Genomic DNA, 18,946 nt, shown 5'->3' with positions numbered 1-18,946 from the left:
CAGAATACTGCAGCCAAGTTGATCTTTGCAAAACGCAAGTCTGACCATGTCTCCCCACTCCTAGCCAAACTTCATTGGCTCCCAGTGATTTCCAGAATCCATTTCAAATGCTCCTGCCTGGCTTTTAAGATCATTCATGGCATCCTTCCTCCCTTATTCCCATTATCTTATAACTCCTCGAGTCCTGACTCTACCAGACCCGCCCAAAGGTATAAACTATCTTTCCCCTCTCTACACGGTATTCGCTATGCAGGCAAACTGGGAAAATCCCTTCTCTTCAGAATCACAGGTCTTTGGAACGACCTTACTACCCCGCTGCGGAACCTGGGCTTCCTCCAATTATTCCGCAAGCAACTGAAAACCTGGCTTTTCACTAAAATGTAATTCTATCCCCCCTTACTCTTCTCTTCTATATATCAGTTCATGTAAACCTTTTTTTTTTCCTTCTCTTCCTATATTTTAAGTTCTTGTAAACCGTGCTGAGCTCCACATCTGTGGAGATGATGCGGTATATAAACTTAAGGTTTAGTTTAGTTTAAACAGTAAATTATTTTTCTGTGAGCACACTCTTGTTGAACAAGTCAAACTGAAACCTCTGAAATCTAGGGACAATTATTTTGTTGTTTAAGTTTCTATTAATTACATAGAATGACCAGATACATTCAAAATAACTTTGACATAAATGTGGGTCATTTAAAGCTGGTCTTTTACTGAAACTTGATAGAGGAAAAGCTCCTTGTGACCCTGGGCAAGTCACTTAATCCCCCATTGCCCCAGGTACATTAGATAGAGGTTGAGCCCTCCGGGACAGATAGGGAAAAATACTTGAGTACCTGAAGGTAAAATCAATTAGGTTATAAGTGGTGTATAAATACTAAAATAAAAGCTTTCTACACTGAAATATTCAGAACATGATTTCTGTAAAGCTCTGACTTGAGCCACAATTCTGTCATGATGTAACTTTTTTTTTTTTCTAGTTTTCCATGTTTTATGAAAAGTTTTTCAGGGACATCTGTATCCATGCTCATTCAGAAACATAGGAAAAAAACCTTTGACATCTCATGCTTTCCTGCCACTTGAAATGAGTTCACAGCCACTCTGTGGTTGTAGTCTCTTGATGCAGATTATGCTGAAAGGGATAGATGCTGCTCCAGTCATGAACTTACTGATCTTTGTTCCATGGTGACATTTTCTATAATCAAAGTGGGGTCTCCTTGTTTTTTCAGACACTCAACTGTTACTTTGAAATCTGGATTGTCTCGTGGCTGAATATGGTGAAGGTGCCTGTAGTTGCTTGTCAGGATTAATGATGTTTACTGAAGACTGCCCCCTGAAATGCTGAAGCACACCCTGGGAAAGGAATTTTGCCATCTTCTGGATGTGGTTTTCTACAGCTTTTAGCTACCATGTTCTATTCATAATTTACAAATCACCATATGGAAGAGCGCATCTGTCAAGTAAGGGATATTAACACCATGCACATTATAACTATTTAAAGCTCCCAGTTTAGACTAAGGATAATTTTTAAATGATAGTGTTCATTTTACCATCTTTCATGTGCCAGAGAAAATACAGCCTCTTTCACAATCTTCATCCAATTTCTGTATTTACATTATGATAACTTTCAGTTTCACTGTACAGTTAAAGAACTATGACCTGACAAATGACTGACTGACATTTCAAAACAAAGAATTAATCTAGGTGTTTTGCTTATCAATAAAACTGGATTGCTCTAAGTCAGTTGTAGTTTATGACCTCAACATACTGCTTTATGATCTATGATGGTATTTAATGCAAGACCCAGGACCTAATGCAGCCCCTGGAAATCTGTGGGCTTGGTACTCTCCCTCTTTACTCGGGCTCAGACCAGCGATAAAGAAAGTTGTTTTTGGGTTTTTTTTTGGATGGAAGAGCCACATGCTTGCATAAGGCATTTCTCAATAGACAAGAATGATTTGGAAATGCTCACAAACTTGAAGCTACCAGCATCTCCCCCCCCCCCCCCCATGAAGGTGGGCTTGTAGAGATGGATGTCAGTGACGCACCTGGCCCCAGCTTAAAAATTGAAGTCCACTGATTTAAGAAATGCTTTTAACTGAAAGCTGTAGTAGTTAACAGCTGTCCAGTCTGAGCTTTCTGTCTACCAGACACCTGGTAAGATCCTGTTGGTGGTTACAGAGGGGCTGAATTTCAGGGAAGGTCGTGTTGTCTCTCTCTTATTTATTGTTTTATCCCTTCCTGAAGGGAATAAATAAAACAAACACTGACAACATAAACTGAAACACAAGGGTAGACTATAAGGATTAGTTGCAATAATTCTGGTCATTTTCCTCTTAACATCCTTAACAGAAAGACCAAAACAAGACACAGAATTCAGCACAACTTAAATAGAGGTATTACCACTTTCTCTTCTAGTTATACTCCTCGATACAGCCAAGCATTCCTCATACCTTGGCCATCACCCTGTTACATTGTTTTGCTACCTTGAGATCACATTCCTTATCCTTTCCCCTCAGCCTGTCCCCGCTGGTCACTTGTGAAATGTTGTTAAATACACAAAAAACCCACTTTGAAAGACTTAAAAAAAAAAAACTGCTTTGTAGCCAATTGCAAATGACCACCCATCCCTCTTTCTTTTCTTGCAACAAAATGTCATCCAAGGCTCCAGATATCTCCTCTTAGTTTTAGTTTATTTGATTTGCCGCAAATATAAAAATGAAAAAATTTAAATTCTAAGTGGTTTACAATAAAATATAAGCCAATTAGATTTTAAATTTTATATTTGCAGTATATCAAACTAAATGAGGGGAGAGCTGGATACTTGAATATATGTATACTCTGGAGAAGAGAATAGATAGGGGAAATGCACATTTTTATTTTTTTTTTTAAGTCGTTTAAAAAAAAAAAAAGAGAGAGAAGTCAACAGTTTAAAAAAAAAAAAAAAAGGGCAATAAAACAAGGGTTACCATATTGAGGACACATGACTCCACCCATTTCCTTGGTATCTATCCTCCCCTATGCCATGCTCTTTTTTTTTTTTTTCTCCTGCACTCTCTCCTTTCCATAATAATTATCCAGTCCCCTCTCCTACCTTGACAGCTGACAGCAGCAACAAGGGGAGCCTGCTACCGCCAGCCTACCCTGGAAGCCACCTCTCTGCAGTGTGTTCCTTTTCCTACCTAGGCGGCTTTCAGCGCAGTGCTGTCTGAAGTTTAAATTACAGTGGCAGGTAGAAGAGTAGGGAGATAGAAAGAGCGGGAGGGGAAGCAGCATCCAAGGTCAGAGGAGGGAGTGTAGAGGACAGGAGAAACAATATGGAGAGGGGGGGGCTGGCTAAACCCAGACACTCCCCCCATTTTTCAAAAACCATCTGGGCACCCAGACAGTTCTAGAAAAAGAAGACATAAGCTGGGTTTTCACAGACGTCTAGTCACCTCTAAAAGAGGACAAGCAATGAAGCTGCAAGCAGGAAACTTGAAAAAGTATTTCCTGCTGTTGTCATGGCGATAGTGGTGGATTCCTGGAACACTCTGAGAGGAACAAGTGCACTCAAAAATAAGTGGAAAAACATCCCAAAAGCATGTGATTTATCAGAGTATCTACAGAGCATTTCCAAACCCTAAAACATAGAGAGGTATGGAGTGGGTAGACTGCACTAAGGACTCCTTGTACTAAGCTGCGCTAGTGGTTTTAGCGCACGCTAAAAACGCTACCGCAGCTTAGTAAAAGGAGCCCTAAATGTCAAGTTACAACTCTAAAGACAAAGAGGGAGGGGGGAGATAGAATAAAGAGTACAAAATCACAGATCCAACCCTGGTCACCTTTCTGAGAAGATGGGTCTCTTTCTACCATCATTTACTGTGTTAAAAATTACTGAAAACATCGGTGTTATGAAGCACATCCGCACTTTTTTTTTCTCATCTCTGTAATTATTGGATTATCATTCATCCATTTGACTATTAGGAGTCCCAGTTTTCCATGTAAGTTGATAAATAACAGATGGAAGTAAAATAAAACCAGATGGCTTAATGCTTTATCTGTAAAAAAGTCTATATTAATATTTACTGAATATATAGGAGCTTTTGTTTTATGCTTTAAATAACTTGACTGATACTAAGCACTATATCTTATCACTTGATACCCTGAAGGAAACCACTATGTGATAGCTGAAACATTGTCTTTGCTCCCATCAGTAATCCCAAAAGAGGAATATACTCTTTAGATAGCTTCTTCCACAAACAGTATATCTAAAAACAGTGTTTTAATACTGTAACCCTGATGCACTGAGGCTCTTTTCCCACGTATAAGTTTGGACAAGTGGAAAAGTTTTTGTTTAAGTGGGCACTGCTTACACATAGCCAAGCATACCCAGAGAGACTATATTCAGTTTGTGTCTTTTCAGAAGTAGCTCAGCCTGAATTATATTCAAATTCTTTCTGTACCTAACGCAACAGCCTAACTGAATGCCCAGTCACAAAGAGCATTGTGATATCTAAAACCTTTATTTCTTGGTTCTTGGCTGTCAGCCCTAACCACTACTCAATTTAACTGGTAAAAAGCACAATTGTTAGGGTGGTAAATATGAATACAATTCAACAACTCAACTCCTTGCACTCTCTGTGTTTTCAAAAACTTTTAAAATCATCAACTATCTTTTCACCGTACTTTTTTTGAAGAAAGCTATTTAGTAGAGAAGATTCACATTGAGATGCTGGACAAAATACCTGACATGGGACATGTTTCATTTAACTTCTATTAGGGAGTGGTTCTGAACTTATCTTCAAAACTGAAGTCATGGATGGACTAAGTTAAGATTTTAATAAAAATGAAATTTGAATTTTTGGTATGTGAAGATTGAAAAGTGAATGCAGAGTTTTGAGATTTCTACCTGATGATGATAGTGAGTGACCAAACCATGAAACGTGGGAAACACTGAACCGGCAGACGAAGGGGGAATTTCCTTGAAATAGCTTTGACAAAACATAGTCCTATATTGGAATATGATCTCCTAGCCACCTTACAAATAAGATGAGTATTTATTTAACTATTGAAAGTAAAACTAATTTAAAATCATTTTGAGACATAACTATTCTGGTGTTGTGTCTGTGTATTAAAAATATAACCGACAGAAGTACCACCAAGGTCTGTGAGGCGAGAGCTTAAGGTATTGTGATGTGAGATATGTTATCTACCTTAAGAAGGTTTTTAAAAGGCTAATGCCTGGACTATATGTGGATAGTGAGTGAGTGAGTAACAAAAAGTGAAGAAAGACTCTGGTGCACGAACATCTTATCGATATAACTTGACATGACCGTGTTTCAGCCCCAACAGAGTCTCAGGAGTCTGAACAAATACATACAAGATCACAAATTTAAAAAAAAAAACCTACATACAGATAATGCATATGAACATATATAATATAATAAAACAATTGAAATAACTTATCTATAAAACATCTAAAGTGTAAATGCAATGAGACTTTTTGAAAATATGAAGTGAAATTATAACTAATGAATTATATAAACATGAATATTGTTTATATACTGTAATTCATTACAATTGATCTCACATTATTTACAGATTTAACATATCAGTTTGTTAGGTTAAAGATATTCTGTTTAAGTTGGATGTTGTCTTCAATATGCAATTCATTACTGGGTTGGAGTTTTTTTCATATTATGCCAGTGAGAATCTTGATGGTATATAGATAGTGTGTTTAGTCATTTTGCAATTCAGTATTCTAGGCAGTTCATTATGTATGTCATTTTTAATATTTTAAATATGTTCTTTCACATTTAGTTCATTTATTATTTACACACACATTCTTTGTTATACCAGGGAAGGAATTTATTATTTATACATATACATATATATATATATATATATATAATAATCACTATTCATTTTTCAAAAAGTCTCATTGCATTTACACTTATGTTTTATAGATGATATGAGTTACATAAATTTAAATTTTCATATTGCTTTATTATATATGTTCATATGCATTATTTTTATATATTTTATATGCAGTTGTTTTTTTTAATATATGATCTTATATGTATTTGTTCAGACTCCTGAGGCAGGCCCTGTTGGGGCCAAAACACGGTCCTGTCAAGTTATATCACCAGAGTCTTCCTTTGCTGTTTGTCATTTCCCAGGTTTTAGGAAGTAACCATCTCCTGTTCTTCTGAGATAGTGAGTCACAGGCCGTGTACCTAGGTAAAGGAATTGCTACTAAGGGAATTAGGATGAGTGAAAGATATTCAATTACTTTCTAGTTTTTGAAAGCAGGAAGAGGGTAGGGATTTGTTGAGCCCTAACCACTAGGCAGCTACTTCTCTTTTACCCATGTTTGTTGATCTGTATGTTCCTGGGATGAAGTCTGGATATAAAATATGCAGTATTTGTACAAACTCAGAGGGTAAAGTGTTATGGATCTGATATATTGCCTTTCTGTAGTACAATCAGTGGTATGGTGAGGGTGGAAGGTTCCCCCCCCAAAAAAAAAAAAAAAAATACCTGTTTAGCTCCCCGGCACAAGCAACATCTCTAACTTGCTGACAGCATCAGCTCTCCCAAATGTCACTTCCTAGTCATGGGACCTGGAAGTAACATCAGAGGGGAACATGGGGGCTGGAGCTGCTGCTTACCAGTGAATAGCTAAAGGTAGGGAGGCGGGCATTGAAGGGGTGCATGCAGCAGAGGAGGAGAGGGGTGTAGACACCCCCATCCAAGACTGCATCTGCAGCAGTCCAAGCCCCCCCCCCCCCTCTTACTATATAATATTATGCAGGTACTTTTGTACCTGGGATGATGGAGAATTAAGTGACTACACCTTGTGACTGAGCCAACCAGTTCCTCATGTTCTCAGGTCATTGCACTAACCATTAGGCTACTCTTCCAGCATTTTTGCACATATTCCCTGCCCTCTATACATGGTGCTTAAAGTTGTGTACACAAATTTGGCTAGGTGACCAAATTGTTTGCACAGATTGTTTAATGAGCCAATGAGTGCCAATAATTGTCCATTAATAAGCAATTATTGGCATTAATTAGAACTTATACACAGCTTTATAAAATATGCTTAAAAAGTGGTAGATGTAAATTCTAATGCATGGATCTGAAAATGGGATATGGCCATTCTTAAAATTAGTGTGTTAGAATACACCTGATTCATTCTGACTTTAGACATGGGTTTTTACACAAAGGTTTTAGCTTTAATAAATCGGTGTGTATAAATTTGAGGCATGGGCTTGGAGGCTACACATTGGCCCTGATTCACTAAATTTGTTTTTACAAGTTTAGCGACAATCACTGCTAACCGACCCAATTCACAAAATGGCCCAGTGCGTGTTTTTGCCCTCGCTCGCCCATTTTCTGAGCCACCATGCAAATTTGTAAAACCCCATGCAAAATAGCCAAGCAATTGATTCACTAACATTTGCTTAGCTATTTTGCATCAGGTTTTACGATCCTAAAATCCGACTGCTGTAGACTTGCTGATTTATTAATTTTTTTTAAATGCCCAATTAAAAAAAAAAAAAAAATTTGAAAAGCCCTCCCTTCTTCCAGAATAAAAGAAAATGCCTCTGCCAAACTTATAGCCTCTAAGACAATGGCTATATTTTCTTATATTAATTTACCGGGATCAGATCTCTAAACATACTCTAACCATACATAGAAACCGGTATGGAGTGTTTTCAAAAAGCTTCAATAGAGTATGAGTATGCCTCAGCCCCACCACTCCACCGCTGTGCTAGCTCTTGACTGCGGAGAGATTTATGTGGCACTTCATCATTGGCCGCTCATAATCATTTTAAACCTACTATTGCTATTTTTTCAAATTTTTTTATGTATATGTTTTTTTGTGTATTTTCTTATGCATGTCTATAAAAACTTCTTAGCTATAAAGCTCAACTGTGCTTAGTTGTACTTAGCTTGTATTGCATAGCTAAATCCAGCCAACGCCGGGGTGGCGTTGGTTGGATTTAGCTATGCAATACAAGCTAAGTACAACTAAGCACAGTTGAGCTTTATAGCTAAGAAGTTTTTATAGACATGCATAAGAAAATACACAAAAAAAACATATACATAAAAAAATTTGAAAAAATAGCAATAGTAGGTTTAAAATGATTATGAGCGGCCAATGATGAAGTGCCACATAATCTCTCCGCAGTCAAGAGCTAGCACAGCGGTGGAGTGGTGGAGCTGAGGTATACTCATACTCTATTGAAGCTTTTTGAAAACACTCCATACCGGTTTCTATGTATGGTTAGAGTACATTTAGAGATCTGCCAAACTTATGGCATGAGGGATACCCACTCCCCTCCTGCCACCAGACGTCACCCGCTGCACTATTAAATATGGCAGGAGGAATGCCCACTCCCGTTCCTCTACCGCTGTCTGCAATGCAGATCTTAGGCCCCTCCCTGTGCATTGTCTGATGCATGGAGAGGGGCATAAGGCCCTGATAGGCTCATGCCTGAAGCCCCTCACCTTGGGTAGGGGCTTAGGCGTCTGAGTCAATTGGGGACTCCCTTAGGCTCTCTGTATCCCAGCTAAAAAGGGGAGCAGCTAAGGCTCCTCCCCCTAAGAACCTGCCCCAGGGGAGGGGCTTGAAGCATGAGCCAATCAGGGCCTTAGGCCCCTCCCCATACACCAAAGATGCACAATGAGGGGGTCTAAGGCCTGCAATGCAGCCAGCGGCAGCTGGCGTAAGGCGATGAAAATGGTAAGGGGTTTAAACCAAAAGAAGTATGAGAAGAGACCACATGACCTAAATCTGTAAAGTTTGGATGAGACAAGACACAGGGGAGATATGATACAAACATTTAAATACCTGAAAGGTATTACTATAGAACCAAATCTATTCCACAGAAGAGAAAATGGTAAAACTAGAGGGCATAATTTGAGGTTGCAGGGAGGACAACTCAGGAGCAATCTTAGTAAATTATTTTTCACAGAGAGAGTTGTAGATGGCTGCAATGCCCTGCCAAGGGAAATGGTGGAGATGAAAACAGTGATGGAATTCAAAAAAGTGTAGGATAAACAGATAATCTTGAATTAGAAAACAAAGGATGTAAATTAAAGAACTAAAACCGGTACTGGACAGACTTGCAGTCTGTGTCCCATATGTGGTGATCTGGTGTAGGATGGGCTTGGGAGCTCAAGTAACTTGGAACATGAGGATGTTACTGGCCAGACTTTATGGTAGATATGCTGGAGTGAGCTTGGATGGCAATTTCAGCATTTGGAACCTAAGACAATACCAGGTGGACTTTACAGTCTATGACTCTGAAATATCAAAGAAGAGAATGGGTATAACTAATGGGCAGGCTGGATGGACCATTCAGGTCTTTATCTGCCATCTGTTACTATGTAAAAGGTATTAATATACAGTACAGTGCAAACACTAAAAAACTGTTATCAGAGCACTTAACCATATTTTAGCAAATCTATAGGCTCCTTTTACAAAGATGAGTTAGGGCCTTAACGCCAGCATTTAGCTGGCATTATTCTACAAGCATACCGTGCAGTTTAGTGTGCTGTAATTTTGTGCATGCGCTAAAAACGCTAGCGCACCTTAGTAAAAGGAGCTCTATGTGTTTTTGCATAATTTCCTAGAAATTCCAGGTAGGTAAATAGCTAACTTTAAATTTTGTGTAATATGCTCTTGATTTTTCCATATGAAAATGTATCCTTTTTTTTTTCTAACTAGTGCTTTTTAAAACTGACATCTCCAAACTTGGCAAACCCTAATTCTATCAATATATGCTGCCTACTGAACTTGTCTTTTCTAGTAGGTGTAAACTGGCAGTACTTCACTAAGGCTGAAGTACATAAAAACACAATCCATCATTTTGAGGCAGGGAATTCTGCCCAAAAGAGCAATGTTACCAACACCTGGTGAAAATTTCTTAGAGGATGTGCCACCTCCCAGCTCAGCCCTACCACTCACCAAGCCATGCTGAGTGGGACAATGAAGCATTAGCCTAGTCTGCACCATCTGATGGCAACCACAAAACACGGGACCTAAAGACCACTTGTAGGGACATATACATCCTGTACGTGATCTAATCTAATCTAAACCTTAGGTTTGTATACCGCATCATCTCTACATTCATAAAGCTCGACACGGTTAACAAGAGTTAGGGTAGAAAGGAACTCCAGTGGAGGGAAGAGGCAAAATGAAGAGAAAATTTAGAGGACTAGAATAACCAGAGAGGGAGGAGGAGTTACATTTTTGAGAATAACCAGGTTTTCAGATGTTTATGGAAGAGTTGGAGGGAGCTCAGATTCCTAAGAGGGGAGGTAAGGTTGTTCCAGAGCTGAGTGATTCTGAAAGGGAGGGAAGAACCTAGTTTTCCTACAAGATCTTGCAACTTTTAGTAGAATCTTAAGGTGGATCAAGCAACAACACATGAATCATGAACAAACCACTGGATCAGTTTCTCTCCACTATCTATGAAGTTGTTAAAATAAAATATTAAGTAATTAGTGCTGCAACTCTCTCTCGCTGTCAGAGTCAACTGTCCACCACCATTATGAAAACCTAAAACCTCAAATCAACTCTAGGACAGAGTCAGTGTCGCTGCAGAGATTGTCTCACTAGCACATATACTGCATAGCCGCAGTGGTAACTATACCCAGAACTGTGGCAAGCTTTCTCCCCTTTTAATTTTCACTTATGCTGCACAAACTAGGCCAACATCAACCCAACTGAATAAGAACAGAACTATGCAGCAGTGACGTCAGCTACGATTCAGTACAATGGTGCCCCAGAGTTTGCTTCTAGGAAGCTGAAGTCTATTCTAACATGGAATAAGCTCATATGATAAACTAGTGCATGGTTCAGGCAGATCACAAATGTTGTTGTTAGGTGCCATTGACTTGTGCTCCAGTCCTAGCGACTTGATGAATTGCGGCTCTAAAAAGAAATCGGTTTTGTGCAAGTTCAGAAAGGTCCTCCAGCATCATTAGATCATAAATAGAGAGAGTAGAATATTAAAACAACAAAAAACCACACACTATTCTCTTGGACAAGACTGTCCTATTTTGTTTATATTTTATTTCATTCGATGGTGTTGCTTTTGTAGACAGTTTAGAACATACATAATATCAAACCCAAAGGGATAAGAAAAACATTATTCGGCTGCAGAAGAATGGAGGTTGCCCTTCATTAACCTTTACAACTTGTACTATATCACAGAGAAAGAAGGCAGGGTAAACAATGTTTCCTATATCATCCTTTTGCCTTCTTTTCTGCAAGTGAGATCAGCAAAATGCAACAGAGCCCAGGAACACACTCGGCCGATGTATCCAGACAGCACCAGCAACCTTATTCAAAGCACATTACACACATCATTAACGAGTTTTAATTTTGCAGTTTACAGCTTCTGATTTCACAACACACACACATCAGTTAATTATTTAAAATACCTAATTAGAATTTAAAAGCAATAATATATCCTCAATCTAATCCAAGACTTCTCGTCACCTGCTACAAAAAGGTCCTCAAAATTAAAAAAAATAAATAAAAAATGCAATTGCTTATAAACTGCTGCTTTTGTAAATTAGCAGTTCATCAGCACAAAAATAAAATAAAAATGTTTACTGCACATTATATGCTGAAGTACTGATGTTTCAGGCAATAAAGATGGCCAGCCTTGTTCCACAATGAGGCACAATCTCCATTTTCAACTAAATCACAAGACACCCAAAGGAATATAAAGGGCATCTTTAGCATTTAGTGCACCCTAATATTTAACATGCGCTAAATCAGTTAGTGCACTTTAGGTGGGGGGAGGGGAGGAATTTGGGATTGTGCATGGGTGAGAGAACACTGTATTCAGAATCCCATAAGGGAATCGGTTCAGATGGTTGAGGAGGTGGGGGGGGGGTGCTCTATGAAAGTACATTTGTTTACAGGGATTCCTATGTGCTAGTTTGGGGGTTTGAATTCAGGAGTTGGTATAGTGTGGTTAAAATGTCATCAGCAAGAGGCTGTTTTGGGGGTTATAAGTGACAGGCACGTCCCAAAAGGCAGAGGAGCTGGAGGAGAATGTCTTCCTGGATTGATATGTGGAACACCCTGACAGTTAATCCACTGGTAACTCTCTCTGCCAATGTGGGCTTGATTGTGGTGCCTCTCATACTTCACAGAGTAAAAATAAAAAGGGGGGGGGGGATGCTCATTCACAGAAACCTGCCCCAGAAGTCAGCAACTCTTATGATCCCAAGGAGAGAATTATTGCAATAGAGAAAAGCTCTAATCAGGAGCAGGGGGCCTTCTTTAAATTTCTGTCAAAGTCGTTGCCCTATCAATAAACCATATTTTTACACATAAATAGTGATTATTGGATGTCTATGTAAAAATAAACGCATTACATGCCCACACATATAACTCAAGTTAAAGAATAGCGCCTTAAAAACAAACATGATAATTTTGCAATTAGCTTATCTTGTGCATTTTTACTAAGTATAGCGTGCAGGGAGAAGGCATGGTTTGTAAAAACTTCAGAATCCCATCCATAAATTAGGTACACTCTTCTGTGCTATAGTACTCTTACTGTTTTTAGCGTCACAAAAACAGGGTATATAGTCTGCCTGTATAGGGCAGATTCAGTGCTATATACTGTATGTCCCTGGTGTGGGAAAAACTCTTATTCATAGTAAGCTTGTACAAATTAAAGAGAAGTGCTTTGGAAGAGGTGTGCAAGTGGGACTGGGGAGTGATAAAAATAAATACCAGGAGTAGTGATCATTTAAAATCTGTAAATGGTTGAAAGTAGGTTGAGCATGCGCATTGAGAGGAGGGTATGACTGAAGGAAATCTCAATGGCAACAGCTGCGAGTTCTGGAGAGAGCTAAAAGCCATTTGATTGGCTTATGACTCAAAACAGATTTTGCAAAGAGGAAGTTTAGCCGAGACAACTGAAGTTCTGATCTCTTTATTTTGTAAAAGAAAAGTGTGTGTGTAAGTTTAGAGAGCAAGACACTTATCAGTGAGGAATAAATATATACCATGTGTGTGAGGGGAGGGGAGCAGAAACGGCATGCTGGATCTATGTGGTGGGGTTTGAGTAAAGTAGAGAGAAGGACATACTGGCTGAGGAGGGGTTTGATTGTATGTGTCATGGATGAAGACCTGTTGGTTGGGGTGAGTGAGTCAGATTTGGCTGTATGTGCGGCTTTGACTTATACATGGGTCACACCAATTTTGGCCATTTTTAGTACCAACACTGCTCTCAACTTATATACGAGATTGATTTACAGTTGAGTACATATGGTATAACAAGTTCATTATATGCGTAAAACTACGGTACACTTCTCCCTCCGAATCCGCGGATTCGGTTATTTGCGATTTTTAAACAAAATTTTTGGGGGGGGGGCTATTTTAAGCCCCGTAAGCCCCCCTTAAGCCTTACCAGTAGATCTAGCGGGTTTCTGGGGCAGGAGCAATCTTCCCACGCTCCTGCCCCATGCAGATCGCTCATAGGAAATGGCTGCCTTGAGCTCCCGTAGTCTCGGGAGCATAAGGCAGCCATTTCCTGTGAGCGATCTGCACGGGGCAGGAGCATGGGAAGATCGCTCCTGCCCCCAAAACAGGCTAGACTACCAGGTAAGGCTTATGGGGGGGGGGCTTACAGGGCTTAAAATAGCCAGGGGGAAGTGGGGGTTAGGGGCAGAACCGGCCCAAAAATTATTCACGTTTTTTTAATATTCGTGGGCCGGCTCTGCCCCTAACCCCTGTGGATACGGAGGGAGAAGTGTACTTCAAAGTTGCTGATGTGGGTGACTAGAATATTAATAATCAGTGCTTGGTGTAGAGAAGGATATCAGGTCCGGCTGAGTAGCATGCATATCAGTTATAGGACATCTGGAGACATTTATAACAAAGTAGGAGGGGCTATACTTATTACTTGGTCCAGCATGGCACATATAGCAGGCTAGATTTTTTTTATTATTATTATTTGTAGTCCAGGAGTATTGGTGGGAGCAGTGAATAGTAAGATTTTCCCCAGCTAACTGACTGTCATTTTGTTACTCTTCTGTTCAATTCTGGGTTAGCTCATGCACAATACTTCTGTCATCTTGCATCCACAAAATTGTGCACTATACCTAGGTGCACTTTGTTCTAAATATACAGCACTGCACGCATCTGGTAAGCACTATAGAAATAAGTAGTAGAAGTCACTGGCTCAACACAACATACATGTTTCTATCAGATTACACTTTAAACATCTTCCATGGCAGCATCACACTGGCTCAAGAAAGGGTGAACAAGTTTTCTCAAATACTATTGGACAGCCTATTGTTCTATCAATTGGCTTGCGGTTTGGACTGGACTGTTTATGGGAATTTTAGCAATCCAGACACACCTGGGCAGCTTAAATTACTCTTATTTACCATATTAGGGCCAGCCTAAGGTTGCAAAATGTAAGGCAAAGCCATACAGCATGCAGCAGCTACTGAGCGCCTTTAATGATACCATCCATGGAGCAGGATCCTGCTGGGCAATCATTTCACTAGCCCAGTACTAGTTAGAGCAAGGCTTCCCAAACTGTAGGTTGGGACTCCAAATAGTGTCACAAAATCTGCCTTGGGGGCTCATGATCTAGACAGGCTCTTCCATAGAACCGCAATCCCAGGCGAGTGTCCCCACTGAGCATTTTACATGTGCCCTCCTGAAAATGCTGTATAAGCAAAACATAGTCATGTGCAAAGGGCAGCTGAAGATTTAAAGGCAGCTAGAGTTTAAAGGCTGAATTGCTAAGGGCATTAGTTTTGCATTTAAATTAAGTGTGTGAACTTTTTTTTTTTAAACACACTTTTTACTCTGTGGATCACTCAAATCACTCAGCAGCAAGTTTTTCATCACACTTGGAAAAGTTTTAACCTTCTAAGTTAAGTATAAAAAATTTTCTTCTAATTGTATATTGATATTATTTTGGCTCCACTCACTGCATTACTTATGTGATAGATGACTTTCATATGCATCACTGCACTTAAGCCAGTGTCTCTCTACTCGGTCTTGGAGTATCCCCTTGCCAGGTCAGGTTTTCAGGATATCCACAATGAGTATACATGAAAGAAGTTTGGATATACTGGAAGCAGTGTATGCAAATCAAGTTTATGCCTATTCAATGTAGATAATCCTGAAAACCTGACTGGCAAGGGGGTACTCCAGGACCAAGCTGTGACACACTGATACTAAGCAATATCAGTATGCCAGTGACCACACTATATCTGAGCACTTTTCACTTACTTATTTAGATATTAATAAGTAATAAACTAACTTATAAATGTAATTAGGCTCTCCACACATGCATCATTTATTCTGCACTTCGGGTTGACGGGGGTCACATTTTATTTGGTCACAATTATGGGGTCCCAGCCATAAGATTGTGAAACACAGTACTTTACCTATGATGGATTAAAGCTTCTGTCCATTTTCATCGAATAAAGGTCATAGATTTTGTACCAAAAGCATGGTTACTGGATTTAGGTGTAAAGGAAGAGTGAATGTGGTTAGATAGACTGGATGCAGGATATAGTAGGCTTGGGATAAAAAGTGTTTGTTGGTTTTTTTAGAGAGAGTATATAGACTTACATCTAGCAAAGCATGCTACTACATTCAACCCCTTTGAACATATTTTTTTTTTATGTAGTGGCATATAATGGAAGAAAAAAGATCAAAATGTAATTCAAATAACTGTATGTTGGCCCATTAAACTATGGCTTAAGATTTCAAATTACTCAGAACATCTTTTCTACTGGCCATTTCTGACTCTTCTGTCGAACTATATGTATGTATGTTCAAATAAACAATCACAAAAAAATGTAAAAAATTAAAAATTTACATTAAACACACCAAGGCCTAAAGTAGCATGGAAAAAACAAATCACTTCCATCCACCTCACAGCTCTCAAATCAATCCATACCTTTTGAGTTAGCAGACATGTCTCACAGAAGAGAATGACATGCTGAAAAGACCAAATTGTTCCCTCCATAAGTGAGCTACGTACCAGCCCTAGAAGGGTATGCTTAGCCCTTTGGTGTCCCATACCTCGGATACAGTCCCTTCCAGTGGCTGTTTCTCTATGCTGCCCCCTAGCATCACACATCCTGAAGCTTAAGTTTGCACAAAAATGGTGAGCGGAAAGACCCGAGGTACAGATGTCCATCATACTCGTGGGCTTCGCTGACGTAGGTCACCACTTCTCCATTCGGGTCATGGAGACTTCTCATGTAGATTCCATCGTCACTGAGTTCCAAAACCAGGCTGTACTTGGGTACGAGCTTCATCACGGTCTCTTGACTGAACAACTAAAAGGGAGAAACAAACAAGTTAAGACTGCTGCTAATTAATAAAATAATTCACAGACTTGGACATTGCCCGATATGGTGTTATTGCAACTTATCCTACCCAATGTGTTTGATGACTAACCCCTAAGTACGACTTTATACAATTTAGAATGCTTTGCAGGTGATGCATAAGTGAGATGAAACTGAACAGTTCTATCAATCCTAATTTTAAAACAGCAACATCTCTTACAAAGTAGTACTGAACTGCTGTAAGTATTATGCATTTTTCAGCTGTATACTTTTATTAGAATACAGATGCTTTCTCTGGCTGAGGAATGAAAACTAATGCTTCCAAACTAAAGCGGAGAGCTAGCACTGCTAGATATTAATAAGACGTAATATAGCTTGCTTCCTCCTCCATTATATTAAGAGTATGCTTGTTAGATGCAACTTGACTCCCCTTTATGTTTAAAATATGTACTACACCAAAATCCCTAGTTTAGTGTACAGTGCAGATTTAAGAGAATGCCTATTTAGGGTTCTCCATAGAGCATATTTCACACAGAGGCAGGCTCATAAATCAGGATGGGTGGTGACCCTCTGTGCCTTAAGTATGATCAGGGAGACAACACTCTTCAACGTGCCTTTTGAGCATGTCCCCAGATAGCGGTCACCAACCTTTTTCTTGCAAAAGGGCCACAGTGTTAATATGAGAAAACTCAGGGCTACCAAAAGATTTCAAGCTTAGAAACATACATAGAAATAGACAGCAGATAAGGGCCATGGCTCATCTAGTCTGCCCACCCCAATGACCCTCCCCTTGCCCACCCCAATGACCCTCCCCTTATACATACTACTAATTTTGTAACTAAACTAAACTGCATCATCTCAACATTCGCAGAGCTCGACACGGTTAACTACCTTCACCTGCTTGTTCAGACTGGGTATCAATCAACAATTAAAAGTAATACTGATTCTACAGAACTTCAAGGGTAGATTTTAAAAACTCACTTTAATTTTGGATTGTCAGCAGCAGGGTGGATAAGAATCAATGATTTTTTTTTTTTAATTTAAATAGGATTGTTTCAAATAAAATGTATTTTTGAAGAAAATAATCCTATCTAAAGATATATATTCAAGATATATTGTTCATCATGAAATAAGGATTAGTTTTTAATTATGTAGCATGAGACTGTAAATTCATGCAATGTTTACATTTTTTGGTAAATGAATTTCATTAATCCATTCATAATGTCACGGACAATTTTTCTATCTAGAAGATCACCACAGATTCTTGGTTTTGCATTTCTCAAAACTGAATTGTGTCTGCAGAAATAACATTCTTCTTTAGAGCAAAAATCCTTCTGTAGACACCGTGATTTAAATAAAGGCTTTCTGATAAAATCAATTTAATTTAAATTAAATCTACCCTGGCCAACAGTAACAAATTCCGTAAATGATATATCCGAGTAACTTAAGAGACTGTTTACAGTTACTACACCAAGTGAGAAAGATTGAAATTAACACATTTACAGGATTTAAAGAGCATTTCAGCCAACTATTTGAGGGCTACAATGGAGGACTTTGGGGGCTGTGCACAGGAGACCACTGTCCTAAGATAATGAGCAATAGGAGTCCAAAACTGTTTTAACTAGAGCAAGTGAGTGGTACTAAAATTCCGTCCCTTGTAGTTTTATTAGATCACAAAGAACACTTTAGGGGTTACTGGAAAAGGATGCAGATTAATTCAGAAGACTTGGGTAGTGGGGGAAAAAGTATACAGTATATTGCAATTATGGAAGGAGCGGAGACGGAAGAGACCGCAGTAATGATCCACATCGGGACGAATGATGTCAGCAGGAGAGACTACAGAAGAGGCACGCTGATAGAACAGTTCAAGATTCTAGGAAGGAAACTGAAGATGAGGACCCAGAAGATAGCATTCTCAGAGATCCTACCGGTACCGAGGGCAGATGTGAAAAGGCAGGAAGAACTACAATCAATAAATGCATGGATGAGGAGATGGTGTGAGGAAGAAGGGTTCCACTTCGTGAGGAACTGGACAACGTTCTGGGGCAAGAGCAAGCTCTACAGGAGAGATGGACTGCACCTGAGCGTGGCGGGAACAAGACTTCTAGCAAACAACGTCAAGAGAGGAATAGAACAGGCTTTAAACTAAGAGAAAGGGGAAAGCCGACAGTCGACCTAGCGTCGATGATTCGGAAGAAGGTATCCCGTGAAGATACTAAGGGGAAAAAAGGCAGGGAAGAAACAAGAGACAAATTACAGGAGTCAACTAACCCAGAAGAGGAGGTTAGAAAGATTGTAGCAAAAGAGAAGACACCAAAGACTGAAGCACAGGGAAAAGAAATGAAGACGACAAAATGCCAGGATCTAAACTGCATATATACTAATGCAAGGAGTTTAAGAAACAAAATGGGGGAGCTAGAAGCCATGGCCAATGCAGAGGACATAGACATCATTGGAATCTCTGAAACGTGGTGGAATGAGGAAAACAAATGGGATACAGCACTGCCGGGGTACAAGCTCTATCGCCGGGATAGGTCAGGTCAGAAAGGAGGAGGAATAGCCCTATACGTAAAAGAAAGCATACAATCGACAAGAATGGACACAGCGG

General features: G+C 39.4%; 2 protein-coding genes across 2 annotated transcripts in view; one reads left to right on the top strand and one right to left on the bottom strand.

Annotated features, from left to right (window-relative positions):
- CST7 (cystatin F) overlaps positions 1-1,736 on the top strand; it is a 34,298-nt gene extending 32,562 nt beyond the window's left edge. Inside the window, exon 4 of the mRNA XM_033938372.1 lies at positions 1,227-1,736. Within this exon, the coding sequence (XP_033794263.1) occupies positions 1,227-1,307 (81 nt within the window). The 3' untranslated portion in view covers positions 1,308-1,736. The remainder of the gene's footprint in view (positions 1-1,226) is intronic.
- A 13,009-nt stretch (positions 1,737-14,745) lies between these two features.
- Positions 14,746-18,946, bottom strand: part of APMAP (adipocyte plasma membrane associated protein) — a 64,096-nt gene continuing 59,895 nt past the window's right edge. The window contains exon 9 of the mRNA XM_033937884.1: positions 14,746-16,329. Within this exon, the coding sequence (XP_033793775.1) occupies positions 16,120-16,329 (210 nt within the window). The 3' untranslated portion in view covers positions 14,746-16,119. The remainder of the gene's footprint in view (positions 16,330-18,946) is intronic.

Source organism: Geotrypetes seraphini, chromosome 3, assembly GCF_902459505.1.
Source record: "Geotrypetes seraphini chromosome 3, aGeoSer1.1, whole genome shotgun sequence".
In the NCBI taxonomy this organism is placed as follows: Eukaryota; Metazoa; Chordata; class Amphibia; order Gymnophiona; family Dermophiidae; genus Geotrypetes; species Geotrypetes seraphini.
This window is presented reverse-complemented; position numbering and strand designations above follow the sequence as displayed.